Genomic DNA, 15,613 nt, shown 5'->3' with positions numbered 1-15,613 from the left:
GACATACACAAGGTTAATCATGGTAGTGGGTTAGGGAGGGAAAGGTGCAGCCTTAAGAGATGAGTCTTCAGTCTGTACTTGAAAATGGTCAAAGACTCAGGAAGGATGTACGCTTGTGTGTCGCTGTGTGCCTGTGTGCTTGTGCGCTTGTTTGTCACCGTGTGTCTGTGTGTTTGTGCGCTTGTGTGTCACCGTGTGTCTGTGTGTTTGTGCACTTGTGTGTCGCTGTGTGCCTGTGTGTACAATGCCTGGAAGGAGCTTAGAGCCTAAGCTGGAGTTAGTGTTAGCTGGCTGCCCGTGACCTCTCCAGATCTGGGAAAATGAGCTGGAGTTAGCGTTAGCTGGCTGCCTTTAACCCCTCCAGATCTGGATAAATTAAGCATTTGAAATATGGAATTAGCACAGAGATGGAGGGGCGAGTGAGAGAGGGAAATATAGGGTTAGAGAGAAAGCACACCCTCGCGTGAGAGAGAGACAGAAAGAAACGCATTAACTGGAGTATGGAGATTTGGGGGTCACTTTTCAAATCGGATTGTTGAATTAAATTCACTCAAGGAACCAATAGTCTCACTTTAGTGGAGCAATAGTGTCAATGACAAATCTAAAGTGCTACTGTTTGAGATTTGTTTTCCCTTGAAACTGAGGATAAGTCAAAAGCACGGTTGTACTGTAATGTTGTACATTTTTTTTGAGTCTAGTAAAAGCTTAAGCCCCTTTAGTGACCAGGGATCAACCATGGTGCCTCCTCACCCAGAGAGAGAGGGTTTCAGTCAGTAGAGTATTCCTTGGCAGGTTACGCGTTAGCGCCACCCTCTGTTTGACCGGCCACAGTGCCCCCTGGCCCTGTTGCGTTAGCTCTGTAGCTCTGTAGGCCTTGGGAATGGAAATACAGAGGACATGTGCTTGGTGTACTCAGTGGTAGTAATTGCCCTGCACACAATTAAGGCCACAAACAGAACACATTCCTTCTCTGTCAAATGCTATGCCGAACATGATAACTTTTCCGCACTCAATACAATAAATACCAGGAATTAATAAACGCTGAAGTCATTGTACAGGTGTGTGTCTCAAAATGGCTTCCTCAGTAATGAGGGGGAGGATTCAATCCAAACTCTGGTGCCCAGGCTAGGATACCTGGCTTAAAGTTAGTTCAGGGGAGTCCAATCTGAAAAGGGCCGGTGTGGGTGCTGGTTGCTTTTTAGCCTAGTACTAACATGTCTGATTCAAATCGATTCAAAACTTTGAATCAATTACAGGCCAAGGTTAATTGAACACCTGAAAGTAGTTGTTCTATCTCTATCTATTTGGAGACTAATTTAGAAAAATTAATCACAAATTCAATTTCAGAGAAAAAATCATGTCAGTTTCAGCTTGATCAGGGCACTGAAAGGCCTGTGACATAAAAAAGGTTAAAGTTGACTGGGTATGACTGGGTATCGGACTTTATTCTGAAGCTTGTGTAAATCTTGACAACCTTATTTTAAATGGTGCGTGTAAACGTTTCAGAGCCCCAAAGCAACAAATAGTTAAAAAAGGCTGCTGTTAATATGACAGTTTTCAGACTTTATTGTGCACTGTATGGGAGGTGTGGGACTGGACATCCGCACGTTAATTAATTCCCGCTGCTTCTGCTGGGAGAGCCTGTCGGGATAAATCATTTACGGTGACATCATGGCCGCCCTTCCCCTGCGGCCTCTCTGATCGCCGGGGCGATGGTCTGAGCTGTCACTCAGCTCCGTCGTTCGGATGCACAAACAACCCGGAGAGGATCTCGGGGGACGGGAATTCTCGGAACGCCGGCTGTGGGGGGAAAAGGCGAACGTGTTGACAGCTTTGTGATGATCTCAGTTTCTTTGAGGGGGGGGGGAAACGCTGCGGACACGCTGATTACAGCGCCTGGCCCCGTCCGTCTGTCTGTCCCCCGCTGTAAAAACAGCTCAAGCTAGGTTGTGAAACAGCTGGTAGCTGGTTGACCAGTTCAGACCAGCTTCCAGCTCAACATGGTTTGACCAGCTCAAGCTATGTTTTGAAACAGCTGCTCAGACAAGCTACTAGCACTAGCTGGTTGACCAGCTAATACCCAATTAGACCAGCTTTATTACCAGCTTGGCCATGCCGGTTGATCAGCTCATACCCAGCTAGACCAGCTTTATGACCAGCTTGACCAGCTCAGTTTTCAAGCTGGTCAAGCAGGCATAGCTGAGTTTTACAGCAGGGTCTATCCCTTTGTCCCGCCCACCTCCCTCTTGGCACTGTATGGCATTGGATCAAAAGTGATGTCATCTGTTATCGGTCATTAGCACAGTCGCCATGTGGCCTTCACCCTATGAGCAAAGCAGGTGGTATGATTGGCAGGGTGTTGTGTCACTGTGTGCGTACGTCACTAAGCTCCTTGTAAAAAGTGTTGTGATAACCTGTCCATGTTCACTGTTGGAAAAAAAACTGCTGAACAACTGCCTTGTGACGTTAAAAAAATGCACTAGGTCCTACAAATGAGCTGATTGTGCTGAACTGGAATGCTCTTTGTGGCTAGAAGATTAGCACTTTTTTTGCAGATAAAAAGCAAAGAACAGAATTTACTGAAGGGCCAGCAAAAATTAAAAGCATTTGAAGCTTCTCCACAGCAACAGGCTGTTTGTGCTTTCCGATTGGGCGAGAGAAGGTTATGAATAGCTGGGCGGGACGGCCATCTTATCTGACAGACGTCGCCTCAAGCGCTTCAGGACTTGAGCGAGCGTAGCGCCGTGACAGAACTCCTCCCCTTGCGGCAGCTGTCCAACAGGCGGAGTGGCAAGTCTACCTCCCATTTCACTCCGAGTCCCCCCAGCCGAGCTGACAGACCGTCGCCCGACCTCAGGGCTAACAAGACTGCACTGTCTGTCTGGTCACTAATACTGCTGCTTAGCATCTAGAAGTACACAGTGAAATGCCCGATATTAAATACTGTCTTGGAGCAGGGATCCTCAAATCTGTCCCACACATCCAAATCCAGCCCTGGTTTTCTGTCCTCCCAGGTAATTAACTGAACAGTGCTACTGATTGGCCAGACTGGCTTCACATCTGACTTCCAGGTAAAGGGAGTGTGGGAAACCAGCTGTTCTCAGCCCTCGAGGACTGTACGGAGTACATAAAGTCCCTGTTTATGTTAGAGTTGAAGTAGCACTGAACTGTAGTTTTATTGTGTGCAGCATGAAGCACCAGGAGAAGAATTTAGTGTTTACTCCCTCAGTGTGATCCCTAGGCTTTGTGGTTGAAGGCACATCTCCAGAATTAAACCGTTATTGGTAATTGTTGTGGTGGTTGTGCTAAAATGAAGGCCCTTGACATGTTCAGTGAATCAGTCATTCCTGATCTTTATAATAGGAAGTTAGATTAATCATCGCACATCTTCCTTGCTGCCAGGAGGAAACCCATCCCATCCTTTTATTGAAGATTAACCTCTGTCTCATATGATTGACTCATCAACCCCCTTTGAACACTCACTTCTTGCCTAAGAACTTGTCAACACATTTTCTACATTCCTATGAGTGCAAGAGGAATCAAAATGTACTCTATCATTGTGAAATGCTATTGGCATATTCTATTAGTAGAAATGTATTCTGTCAGTATATGTCACTGTGACATAAATGTGAGAGCTGAGTTAACTGTAAAAATATGGTGGCGTAAAATATGTGTTATATCACGTTCCCCTAATTCTCCATAGTGCCCCCCCCCCTCCATGTGGTCTGTGTTTTAGGAGGGGGGCAAAGGGCAGCCCTACGCTGTGCTGACACCCTTCCCCTGACACTCCTGCTGTTTAGGGAAGACCCTACTGCGTCTTAACGGGACGTTCTCTGCGTCATGACGGGACTTTCTCTGTGTCACGACGGGACTTTCTCTGGGTCATGACGGGACCTTCTCTGCGTCATGACGGGACCTTCTCTGCTTCATGACGGGACCTTCTCTGTGGCATGACAGGACCTTCTCTGCGTCATGACGGGACCTTCTCTGTGGCATGATGGGACTTTCTCTGTGGCATGACGGGACCTTCTTTGCGTCATGACGGAATGTTCTCTGAACATCCTCCATCTCAACCGCCCTACCTCACCCCTCTCTGCTTTCTTCTTTTCTCTCTCTCACTCTCTCTTAATCACTACTCTCTATATCCCTTTCTCTCCACGTATTTCTCTCTTTCTATTTTACTTTCTTCATGTCTCGATTCCACTCCATCTGTACTTTCTCACTCTATCCAGGCCTCTCCTTTCCCTCCTTCTTTCTCTCTCTCCTTTTCCTTTTTTCCCTGCACCTTTCTCCCTCTCCATTGATCTCTCTCTCGCTCATTTGTGTTAGCCTTTCGGCCTCGGCTCTTGCCTCGTGCTCCTCAGAGCAGGGTGAGGTCGTCTCACACCGGCTCCTGAAACAGTCGCACTATCGACGTATGGTAATTCAATAAGCCTCTCTTCCAACGGATGACACAACAGGAATCACCCCCCACGGCTTTGCCCGGGCGTCGGTTCATTTCCCCCATTTCTCCCTGGATGCCTGGCTTCGGGACGCTTCGCTTGATGAATCACCTCACCCTTCGCCGTCCACGGTGCCATCGGCCCTGGAACCTGCGCCAAGCCATGATGAAGACGAACGTCCTCCTGTCTCAAAGGTCAAAGTTTGCCAAAACAGTTTGAAGTTATGCGGCCCTGCCCAGGTCCGGAGGAAGCCAAGAACAACAGCTTAGCGGAGGAGGCGATGGATCCAGACTGGGTCAGCCAGAAAGAGCTGTCACCGTGAGCGCAGGCTGGGCCCTTATCGGGCCAGGTCTCAGTTAAGCCAAGGCTCAGTTATATCATCAGCTGACTGTGACTGGATCATACGGGGACACAGTGCCCCCTTCCGGCCAGGGCCTCGGTGGGTCATTCAGAGTTACCTCCAGGTCCTGCTTCTTTAGGTCCTCTCCACCACACACATGATTCTCACAGACTGCGACGGATTATATTACTCAGTCACATTGGATTACAGGCCTGTAATGTTTCTTGTAATGTGACTTACAGTGGGTATAGGTGAATTAGGTACAGGCATTATGAGCCTGTACTGTGTAGTATGTAGGGTGTTAAATTGTCACTGGCTGTGGTTGTCCTGTAGTACTCTATGTCCTGTAGGGTCTTATCCAGAAAGGATACTATGTGCAATTCACATAGTATCCATATATACTGATATACAGTATATGTACCTACATTAAGTATGAAGATTAGCACAGGTTAGCACTGACTATATTCTGTAGTACTGTGTGGCCTGTAGGGTGTAAAATAGTCTCTGGCTCTCCTGTAGTACTGTGTGGCCTGAAGGGTGTAAAATAGTCACTGGCTCTCCTGTAGTACTGTGTGGCCTGAAGGGTGTGAAATAGTCACCGGCTCTCCTGTAGTACTGTGTGGCCTGTCGGGTGTAAAATATTCTCTGACTGTCCTGTAGTACTGTGTGGCCTGTAGGGTGTAAATTGAGTTAATTTGTTCTTCATCATTGTTGGGATGTCCATGTGATTGGATAACCTCTGAGCCAGTGCTCGTGAGGATCAAGCTCTTGGTTTAATTTCAGCGCTCGTGTGGAGGATGAGCAGTTGGCGCACTTTTTCGCGTGCTCCTCCCGTAGCGTGGTCGCTGGAACACGGTGTTCCGCTCATCGTCCGGGAGACGGGCCGTCGTTCCGTGACCCCCCCATGATTTAGCGTGAGGTTGAGCGCCGTATTTAGAGAGCACCGTGTGAACCCTTCCCTCCCCGACACGGAGCCCCTTGTTAGTATTAATCCACCCTGTCCAGGAGGTCTCTTTTAATGAGTTTAGTGCTGGATGACATCACTCGCGATCATGCCAGTCATCGCTCATATATAAGCCCTGATTGGATGAGCTGAGACTCGGAGGTGTGTCGATGACCTGTGCTGTGAGTTGTGTTGGGCCCGGTTGGTAGAGCTCCTGCTGGCTGTCATTGTTACTCAGCACTTAATTTATCAATGAAAGCAGTTGATTACACAGTTAACTCACCTCACCTGGTTTCTTGGGTCTGAATCAGGTGCTGATATTAAGGTGAAAACAAAAACTAGCACACCCTGTGGCTCTCCAGGACTAGGATTGATGAACCCAAGGCTAGATGCTATTTCAGTTTGGTCAATCCCAAAACTGAACTGAAATTTACTTCATCAAATTAAAAATCCTCGTAGAGCACATTATCCCATGAATAAAAATGAAACTCTAGCCGCACTGACTGACTTTCAAGTGTGTCTGAACTCCAAACCCGGGATGGGTCAGGGTTGCGTTCTGAGAGAGTGACCTCACACGTGCCATGCTGAGCTTTTGGAGGGGAGGGTGGTAGTGGGGGTGTGAAGGTCAGCAGATGAACCACGTAACGGGAAAGAAAAGGCCAGAACTGAGCTCCCAGCAGGTGGACCACCAGCACTGATCCATATCTCACCACCTGGGGCTGTGATTGACAGCTCTGACAGACTATAAAGGGCACCCTGAAACAATTAGCGTCTAACTTGCATATCTAATTGGAGCTTGAAAGTGGATGCATTTACCCAACAATTACTGTAAAACGCACCCTGGGAAAAAGGCTTATTGTCTGAAGCGTGCGCTAAGAAGGTACAAAGACCTGAGATATTTACCGGAGGCTGTTCCTGGAGATGCTCAGCCTGTTTCTTCTCCCGTTGCGACAAGCTGACCTTTGTTAGCGAAGTTGTTAACGACAACATGCTCAAGTGCGTTTCACTCTGCCAAACCTAACCTCCTTATGCCAAACCATTCAAATTAGATGAAGACTATTTTTTACTGAGACACCGAGCACCAGTCAGCCCTAATTACTTTAACATGAGAAAGTTCATTATTTTTGGAAACTGGGGTGTGAAATGTGGTACTTGGCCTGATTTGCTTGACAGCTTACACACTGATATTATTTCAGGAGTTGCGTAGATTGCTGTGCCGCTGACAGCTGTAGTTTCCTAGGAAGATAAACTACACTGGTGTGCCATAAACCAATTAATACACATGAAAACCTGTGATGGTAAGACTGGTCCACAAGCAAGACTCGGGCAACAGTATACACTGGCATGGTTTATTGCATTTTAATTATTACATTGTAATTACATTATATAACCATGTGATACATAATGTATTAAATAAATGTTATTTAATCATGTCATTTTACATTAAAGGCTTTGGGTGTGATTTAAGTTGAACAAATGAAAAGAAGATGTCTCCATCTCTATGTATTTTACTTTTATCCATTGTTTTTGTACAGCTTGCGGAGAGACGCTACAAGAGTCCATTGGTAATTTTTCATCTCCCGGATATCCCAATGGCTACCCATCATACACACACTGTGTTTGGAGGGTGTCCGTGACTCCAGGAGAGAAGGTGAGCGAGTTTATTTCCTTTTTTTCGACTCTACGTGCGTGAGAGGTGGAGGCTGGGTGAGTGTGTTTGGGGATTTCCATGTCCGCCTTTGTTGAGATGTACTCGGCCGACCAGAATTGCAGGCTTTCTGAATTGCTCCAAGTGTCCAGTTAATCATCGCTCAAGTGAAAACCTGCAGATTTCCAAGAAGGAAGGTAGATTTCCAAGAACAGGGTTGGGCAGCCCTGTACAAATAGTCGGGTATTATGTTCATAACACCCACCTTCCCACCCCTGTCCTTTTTCCTTGAAATTCAATATATGGTCAACTCAATTTAAATGAAGCACTTAAAGGGATATTTCAAACTGTATCATGTTAGTTTTGGAATTAAAACATTTTGGTGAGGGCCCAAAAATTATTGGGAATGAATTGGGAGCCTGACAAACAGGAGGTCCAGCGAAGCTAACCACAGTGACCAGATGCATCTGATGTTGCGGTACTAAGAGCAACCTTACACAATGCGGTGTGCTCCACGAAATTGCTTATGTTATAAAAGGGTGAAGTAATGTAAATGTCCCTTTAAAAGAACAGGGACATAGATGATCAAGAATATATTTTTTGGGACGGAAAAAAGAGCTTAAAGTTATTTTAGACCACGCACAGTGCATCTGCTGTTCGGCAAGCCTTCTTCCCAGTTTAAACTTCCATCGTCAACTTAAACGAAAGAAAGAAGCAAACCAGACAAAAAAAAAACACAGCCAGGTCTTGAGAAATACAAATAAAAAAAAACAAAAAACAAAGGCTATGGAAGCAACCATTGCCAATGTGTGGCATATTTATTATCAGCGAAATCCGCCCCCCCGGTTGAGCCACAGCCATTGTGTGTACTAGAAACGGCCTCCACCAGCGTACTCCTCCACCCGCTCCCCCTCGTGTGCCAGAACGGCGTTGTGAAACCCGAGGCTGGCCCTCTCTCTGGTTCTGGATTCTGGCTCGGGCCCACGGGCCGTGTGTCCCGGGGAGCTAAAAGCGGCACGCTCTCGCTGACCCCCCCCGGCGTCCCGGGCTGGGCTGGACCCGGCCCGTTGCGCTGTCCGCACTCGGGGAAATGTGCTGACGTAGCCAATAGCAGGCAAGCGGGTGCTGACACGCTCCCATCGATTGGCCTCTCCCGGGAGGTCCCGAGGGCCTGGCCGTCCCCCTCCAGCCGGGGGGCGGGGCGGTTGTCTCATGTCCCGCCGGCTCCACAAATCTGCAGAGTGTTGCAGAACACGCTCGTGCTGCTTTTTTCCCTCGTTCCCAAACCGATTTCTTCTGCGCTCGCATCCAATAACCTTCCGCCATCACTCTCGCCCCTGGTGGTGGTGGAGACTTAGCATTTTCCTCGCATAGCACGTTAGCACATATTATGTTTGCTCTTCATTTTTCCTGAGGAGGCTTTCCTCTCTGAAAAGTCTCCAGCACAATTGCGGACTGTGTTACGAGGACACGTGCGCAGGGATGAACGTGCGCATTCGCTGCTTTCTATTGTTTGTAGTGTTTACAGTATAGTCCTGTCTACAGGAAGCTGTCAGCACGCGGCTGCTGGTCTGGGGCTTTTCACAAGTGCCCCACAGTGTGTGGTGCCCAGGAGAACTCAGCTTACAGTCTGATTAATAGAGCCTTAGGAGAGGAGACACATCCCCTCTCACACCTCCACACACACACGTGCGCACGTACACAAACACACACACTCACACATGCACACACACGTCCACACACACACCCGCACATGCGCATACATCCCCTCTCACACCTCCACACACACGCATGCACACATACACACAAGCGCACAAACGCACACACTCACGCAAACACACACACATGCGAACAAACACACACACTCACACGCGCACACACATGTACACACACACACCCGCACACTTACACAGACTCCCACACATACACCTACACACACACATACATACCGACACACACACACACATATACACAGGCACACACACACACACACACACACACAAACACTCCAATCCTGCTGCGCCGTCAACAGGAATTTGAGGTCCTATTTATTACAAAGCTTGCCGACTCTTTATAAGCCTATCACAAGACAGATATTGTTTCCAGTTCAGGGGTTATTTTAGTTCATGTAAAGTCTGCACTATGAAACAGAAAGGTTGGTTATGCTCCAAGTTCCCCCCACCTACATCCCCCCACCCCCCCTAAGCAATGTCATAACATTTTATGAATAACCTCACTGATGATTTGTTAGAAAATAGATCTTTTACCCATTGTCTGTTTTGCTTTGGAACGTTATGCTGTATAATTCATGCAATTTTCCATGGAGTTTTTATCAGAGTACCTTCACCCCCGAGCAGGACATGACCGATCACTTTGTGACAATCATTTTTCTGCACTGTGCTTTATTGTTTGCTCAACGTCGCCCTCTAGGCGGTAAAACACACACTGCAATCTACTCTTATTGCAGTTTGGCTTTATGCTTCATACACAGTATCGAAGGCAATGGTTTTCTTGGAGCGCATAACCCAGCCTTTTATTTCTGTGTGTAATGAAGAAAATGTTTAGTGTATAAAACCATGACTTGGCAACACTTTCTGGTAGCCTTGGCAAGTGGGTGAGCGAGCTTCGTGAGAGATGAGAGGGCCAAATCAGGATGAAATACGAGATCTGAATGCCAGGAAGTTCCAGGGCATGTGGCAGATATTTCATACAGAAGGCCTCAGTGTGATTTATTCGGTTATGTAAGCATATTGCCTAACGGATTAGTAGGCAATAAAATGTGGTTGTTCTGCAAGACCGCCATTGAGACATGACGGAGGTGGACAAAGGGGCAGAGATTACCCAGGCACCGATGTTCTGACAGGGGTATCGATTCCAGGAATGGTGTAATCCCTCTCCAGTCAGACCACATGTTAGCGGCCACTGTTTCGAAATAGTGTGTCGCAAAAGCACTGCTATTCATGGCTTTGTATTCATACAACGAATAAGAGTCTTGGCATTTTACCTTTTAAGATCATGGATATCGAAAAGTGCCTAAAAAGGTACAAATGCTCTTTGGTGGAGCGGTACCCAATTCAGTAGGTACATAAAATTATACCCAGAGCAACAATATATAACTATTGTGTACCTTTTCTGCTTGGAAAACATACACATTTTTACCCAAAGAGAACATTTCTGTACTTTGGGTACTTTCTGTTCTAGTGTGGGCGGCCTGTAGCGTAGTGGTTAAGGTCCATGACTGGGAGCCGCAAGGTCGGTGATCCCTGGTATAGCCACAATAAGATCCGCACAGCCGTTGGGCCCTTGAGCAAGGCCCTTAACCCTGCATTGCTCCAGGGGAGGATTGTCTCCTGCATAGTCTAATCAACTGTAAGTCGCTCTGCATATGAGCCTCTGACAAAAGCCATTAATGTAATTTAATGTACTTCCAGAGTACATTTGGGAAATTTGATCCTTTAAGAACAAAAATTTACAATTTCTTTCTGAGACTGTGGACAAGGGAAAACTTAACCTCCTGTGGATCAGGCCTCTCACACTCAAGTGATTCAGAGTGGTGGTTTGTGGTGGTTGTCCATGTTCTGGTCTGGCCTCTCTGCTCATAACGGATGCGGTTAGGCTGTGGTTGGGAGAATAAAGGTCCCAGATCAGTGCTGCTGCTCTCAGATGCTTTATGAATACTGGCTCTGGTAATCATCTCTTGTTTATCATTTTGTCTTCATTATTTTGTTTCTCAGATTGTGCTAAACTTCACAACGATGGATTTGTATAAGAGCAGTCTGTGCTGGTACGACTACATTGAGGTCCGAGATGGCTACTGGAGGAAAGCCCCTCTTCTAGGTAAATTAATAACTTTGATTCAAAATTAGCATATACTTGTTTGGTTGTCGTATTAGATTTGTCAAAATGGATGCCAAAGTTCACCACTGCACATAGCACTGACCTTTTACTCATGATTTTTGAGTTTTTGTATTTCTAACCTGAGGCTTTATATATCACCATGACACCGGAGATTTGATCCCAGTTCCTGGCGTTTCTGTTGGTTTTTGGAGTGTTCCAGCACTCAAGAGCTTAATTTAAAACACAGAGTGATGAAGTCCACGCACACCTTGTTTCCGGAGGCCTAAATTGGCCCTTGACTGAAAGGAAAGCTGAAAGAAACCCCCAGACATCGTGACCCTCTCGGAACTGAGTTTCAGGACGTAACCACGGGAGAACTTGAAACAATGTGGAGGAATGTGTAGCATTGCTTCAGCATGAATTAGCGTCCCTTACACAGGAAAGGGCTAAGTGTAGTGCTTGTCAAACTCTGCCCTGGGGGACCCCTGTGTATGCTCTGTTCAGATACAGCCAATCCCTCTTCAGTCCTTTAATACTTTCTGTCCCTTAAACTTATTAACACAGAGCAGGTTTAGCTCGTTTGCTTTGTTTTCAACTCTTCGTTATCTACCGTATGGTTAGTGTCAGTAGCCAGGTGTCCACACTTTCACCAGTTAAGAGGCAACTGTTTTTAATGTTCATCAGTTAAAAACTATTTTGCTCTTTTTATCTAATGTGTACTATAGCACTATAGTAAATGTGAATATGGGACTTTTATTGTTCATGGTATGTTTCTGACATAATAAGGTTAAAGATTGTAAATATCCCATCAAAACATGAAAAGCGTGTAATTGAGAAAAATAATAAAATGTAATCATATATTATCTTATTAAAATGCTCGGATTGCAATTTGTGACCTATTATTTTTTAGGTTTTATGTGTGTTCTGGGTAGTTCTGGGATATTGGTACCGTCTAATACCAAAGTGAAAGGGCTCTAAGCTGTAAATTCTTTTCATACTTTTAAACAGTATTTTTGTGTAAAACCTCACACACATATTTAGTGACAACATACTGTATTTATAGCACGGTTAGAACCTTATAATTCTAAAGTCTCTAATTGTGGATGGAATGAAACCCGCAGGGGTCCCCCACCGTAAACAGGGTTTGGGTTTTGGGTTTTGGAAGCACTGCTTTACCCCCCTCTCCCCCCTCTCTCTCCCGCAGGTCGGTTCTGCGGGGACAAAGTGCCTGACGTCCTGACCTCCACGGAGAGCCGCATGTGGGTGGAGTTTCGCAGCAGCAGTAACTGGGTGGGGAAGGGGTTCGCTGCCGTTTACGAAGGTAACTCACCTTTTCACACACACCTTGACTCCTCTGTGGCAGTCCCCAAATCTATACTCACTCGGTTTCACCTGTCTCAATCTTTCGCCTCTTGTTGTAGTTTATACTTTAATCAGGGACTTTTGAATTTGTATTTCTCTTGGTACTGTAGTTCCTGACCTTATTACGTGCAGACTTGGCCTATTTACCATGTGTATTAGATTCATGTCTGTGGCTTTCCAACCAACCCTATGTGAATTGTACTATAAATACTGCTGTCCCACTACTACTATTTCTACTAATAGGAAATAATAGTGTTATAACAGACATGATAATGATGATGCCGACTATGCTGAGTAGAATGATGAAAATGTTCTTCATTATCATCAATATTATACTGTCATTGTCGCTCTACAGTGAAATGTCCAATGTTCATTCAAATCTAACATTAAAGCACATTTGACTCCAATAGGGACTGTATGCACTTAAGAGTTGATTTAACACTGTGTCGTGTAGTTGTGCTCTGTGGCTTCTCTAATTCTCTCTTTTCTACAGAAGTAAAATGGGGATTGTTTTTATCCCCTGGCCTCATTGTCTCCTGCCCTGACTCCTGGTTCCCCTGCCGGTGGCTTTCTGACAGAGCTGCCCGCCAGCTGGGTTTTCCCCCGTCTCACTGCCGCCATTTTAAATCCGTCTCTGTCCCCCTCAGCCATCTGCGGAGGTGAGATCCGCAAAGACGGCGGGCAGATTCAATCCCCCAACTACCCCGACGACTACAGGCCAGCCAAGGAGTGCGTCTGGAAGATAACCGTGTCAGAGGACTACAATGTGGGATTAAGTTTTCAGGCTTTCGAGGTGAGGACTCAGAGTGCTTCTCTCTTTTCAAAAGCCGGTTAGGGCTTGAGCGCTGGGGATTATACGGCTGTTGATTACTTCTGAGCCACGCTAGGCAGTGCCGAGGGTTTTTATTATTTTTTTACCCTGGCTCCGCACAGCAGGCACACACACATACACACACACACACATACATGCACACACACTCACACACATATACGCATAACCTCTTACACAAACATGCAAACACACCATGCAAATACACGCAGCCATGCAGATTGGTAAAGGTGTGTGTGTGTCCTGAGTAACGCTGTGAGGATTCTCTGAGGACCAGGGTGCACTGGGGTCAGGGGCAGGCCCAGGGAGAAGGAGGAATGCCCCTACACGCTGTCCCATTGACTGTGAGCAATAAGTGTGAAATATATTCTCCTTTTCCTGGAGGCAAAGTTCAAAGCAGAGGGATACTTTGTTGAGTGGCACAAGTAATAAACCAGGCGGGATGAAAGCACTTTGTTTGAGTTACTGCCTTTCCTTATTTAAGTCCCGAAAAAAAGAATAGTATTTTCTCAGGGCTGGAAAATGCCTCAGTTTAAGCGTGATCAGCATCTGCTGTGACCCCCAGGATTACAACCGAGTTGCAACAGCAGCGTGGCACGTGCAGTGAGACAAGGGCGTATTTGTCTTGAATTGGGTCTGTAGTCCACACTTAGATTTGTAATCAAACAATCCACACGTGGTTAACAAGCAGATTCTCAGCTTTTATTATTAAAGGGTATATTATTGTATTTGGTTTCACCATGTTGAAGCTACAGCACTCTTTATGCATGCATAGCCCTCCCATTCATGTTTAGTACTTTGTTACATATCCTTTGCATGCAATGACTGCCTGAAGTCTGTGATCCTCCGGCATCACCTGGAGTATCTTCTCTTGTGATTTTCTGCCAGGCGTGTACTGCCAGGCCTTCAGCTCCTGCGTGTTTTGGGCACAATTTGCCATATGTTTTCTCTTCACCATATGAAAAGCATGTTCAATTTGATTCAGATTGGGTGAATAACTTGGCCAGTCAATAATTTTCCAGTTACTGGTTTTGGTTTTTTGTTGCTTTAGTAGTATATTTGGGATCATTGTCTTGCTCTAGGATGAAGTGCCCTCCAATGAGTTTGGGGGGGTGCTTTGGATGTTGGGCAGTTCCTTTTGGTCTACTCACTTTGCTCTTGATATTAATCTGATGCAAGTGCATCTTGGCCTCATCTGTCCACAAGATCTGCTGGCTTTTTTAGGTACTTCTTAGCAAACTGTAACCTGGCCATCCTGTTTTTGTGGCTAATGGTTTATATCTTGCAGTGTAGCCTCCATAGTTCTGTTTGTGAAGGCGTCTGTAGAGAGCAGTCACTGACACATCCTGAAGACTGTTTCTGTCTTCATTCCAAACTTCATTGTTATTGGTTGGTTTGGTGAGATCACAGGTGATGATGGTGCTGTTGTAGTAGGCAAGGCATACGTGCTGAAGGTATTACATAAATGTATTCATTAAATTAAAACAAACAAACAAATACATTAACAAATAAATAAATGTATAAGAATGTGTGAATGAATAGCATGTTTTATTTGTACAGTGCTTTTCATGGAGACTGTCGCAGAACAGCTTTACAGGGAAACAGGACAATTGTGGAAGGCTCTCTTTACTTCTAAAGGAAGGAAAAGAAAAACGTCCAATAAAAAATTGTTACGCTATACCGTGTCACGCTTTCGGCTTTGAGCTGGTAGTAATGGGGCTTGCACGCTTGTAAAAAGGATAACAGGCAGGAGGGAAATGCGTGCCTAACGTGTTGCGGAAACTGGGGTTCCCACTCCCGGGGCGAGACTCGCTCCGGGCGCGCTGAGAAGGACGCGGCGGCTCCGTTCGTTCCGCGCGGTTCCTATAGAAACCACTTCAAAGCGGCCGCAGCTGTATCCTGACGGCCCAGGAAAGAGAAGCGGTCTCGTCACGGCGCTGTGAGCCATTAGATCCTGTTTGCCTTGGACCTGATCCTCGCCACAAAAGCACGCCGCCGCTTGTTTTTCTAAAGTATTGTTAGCGTGCCGTAATTGAGAAAACACGTGTTCCGCGCGGACCGCATGACGCGTCAAATCCCAGCGTGTGTGCTCTTTTTTTGATGGCGAACTATTTTTAGAGACCCCTGTGCTGAGCCAAAGGATACATAATTTGTCATACTTATGTTACAAAGGTTTTACACCTGTAGTTTGGTTCAGAAGGACTCGTGTTTT

The 15,613-nt window shown here is 46.1% G+C and overlaps 1 protein-coding gene across 1 annotated transcript in view; it reads left to right on the top strand.

Annotated features, from left to right (window-relative positions):
• Positions 1-15,613, top strand: part of tll1 (tolloid-like 1) — a 73,987-nt gene that overhangs the window by 37,791 nt on the left and 20,583 nt on the right. Inside the window, exons 9-12 of the mRNA XM_061245874.1 lie at positions 7,261-7,376; positions 11,108-11,210; positions 12,415-12,531; positions 13,220-13,365. Coding sequence (XP_061101858.1) covers positions 7,261-7,376; positions 11,108-11,210; positions 12,415-12,531; positions 13,220-13,365 — 482 coding nt within the window. The remainder of the gene's footprint in view (positions 1-7,260; positions 7,377-11,107; positions 11,211-12,414; positions 12,532-13,219; positions 13,366-15,613) is intronic.

The sequence above is a fragment of the Conger conger genome, chromosome 6 (genome assembly GCF_963514075.1).
Source record: "Conger conger chromosome 6, fConCon1.1, whole genome shotgun sequence".
NCBI lineage: Eukaryota > Metazoa > Chordata > Actinopteri > Anguilliformes > Congridae > Conger > Conger conger.
The sequence above is the reverse complement of the archived record's forward strand: the minus strand, read 5'-3'. Positions and strand labels throughout refer to the sequence as shown.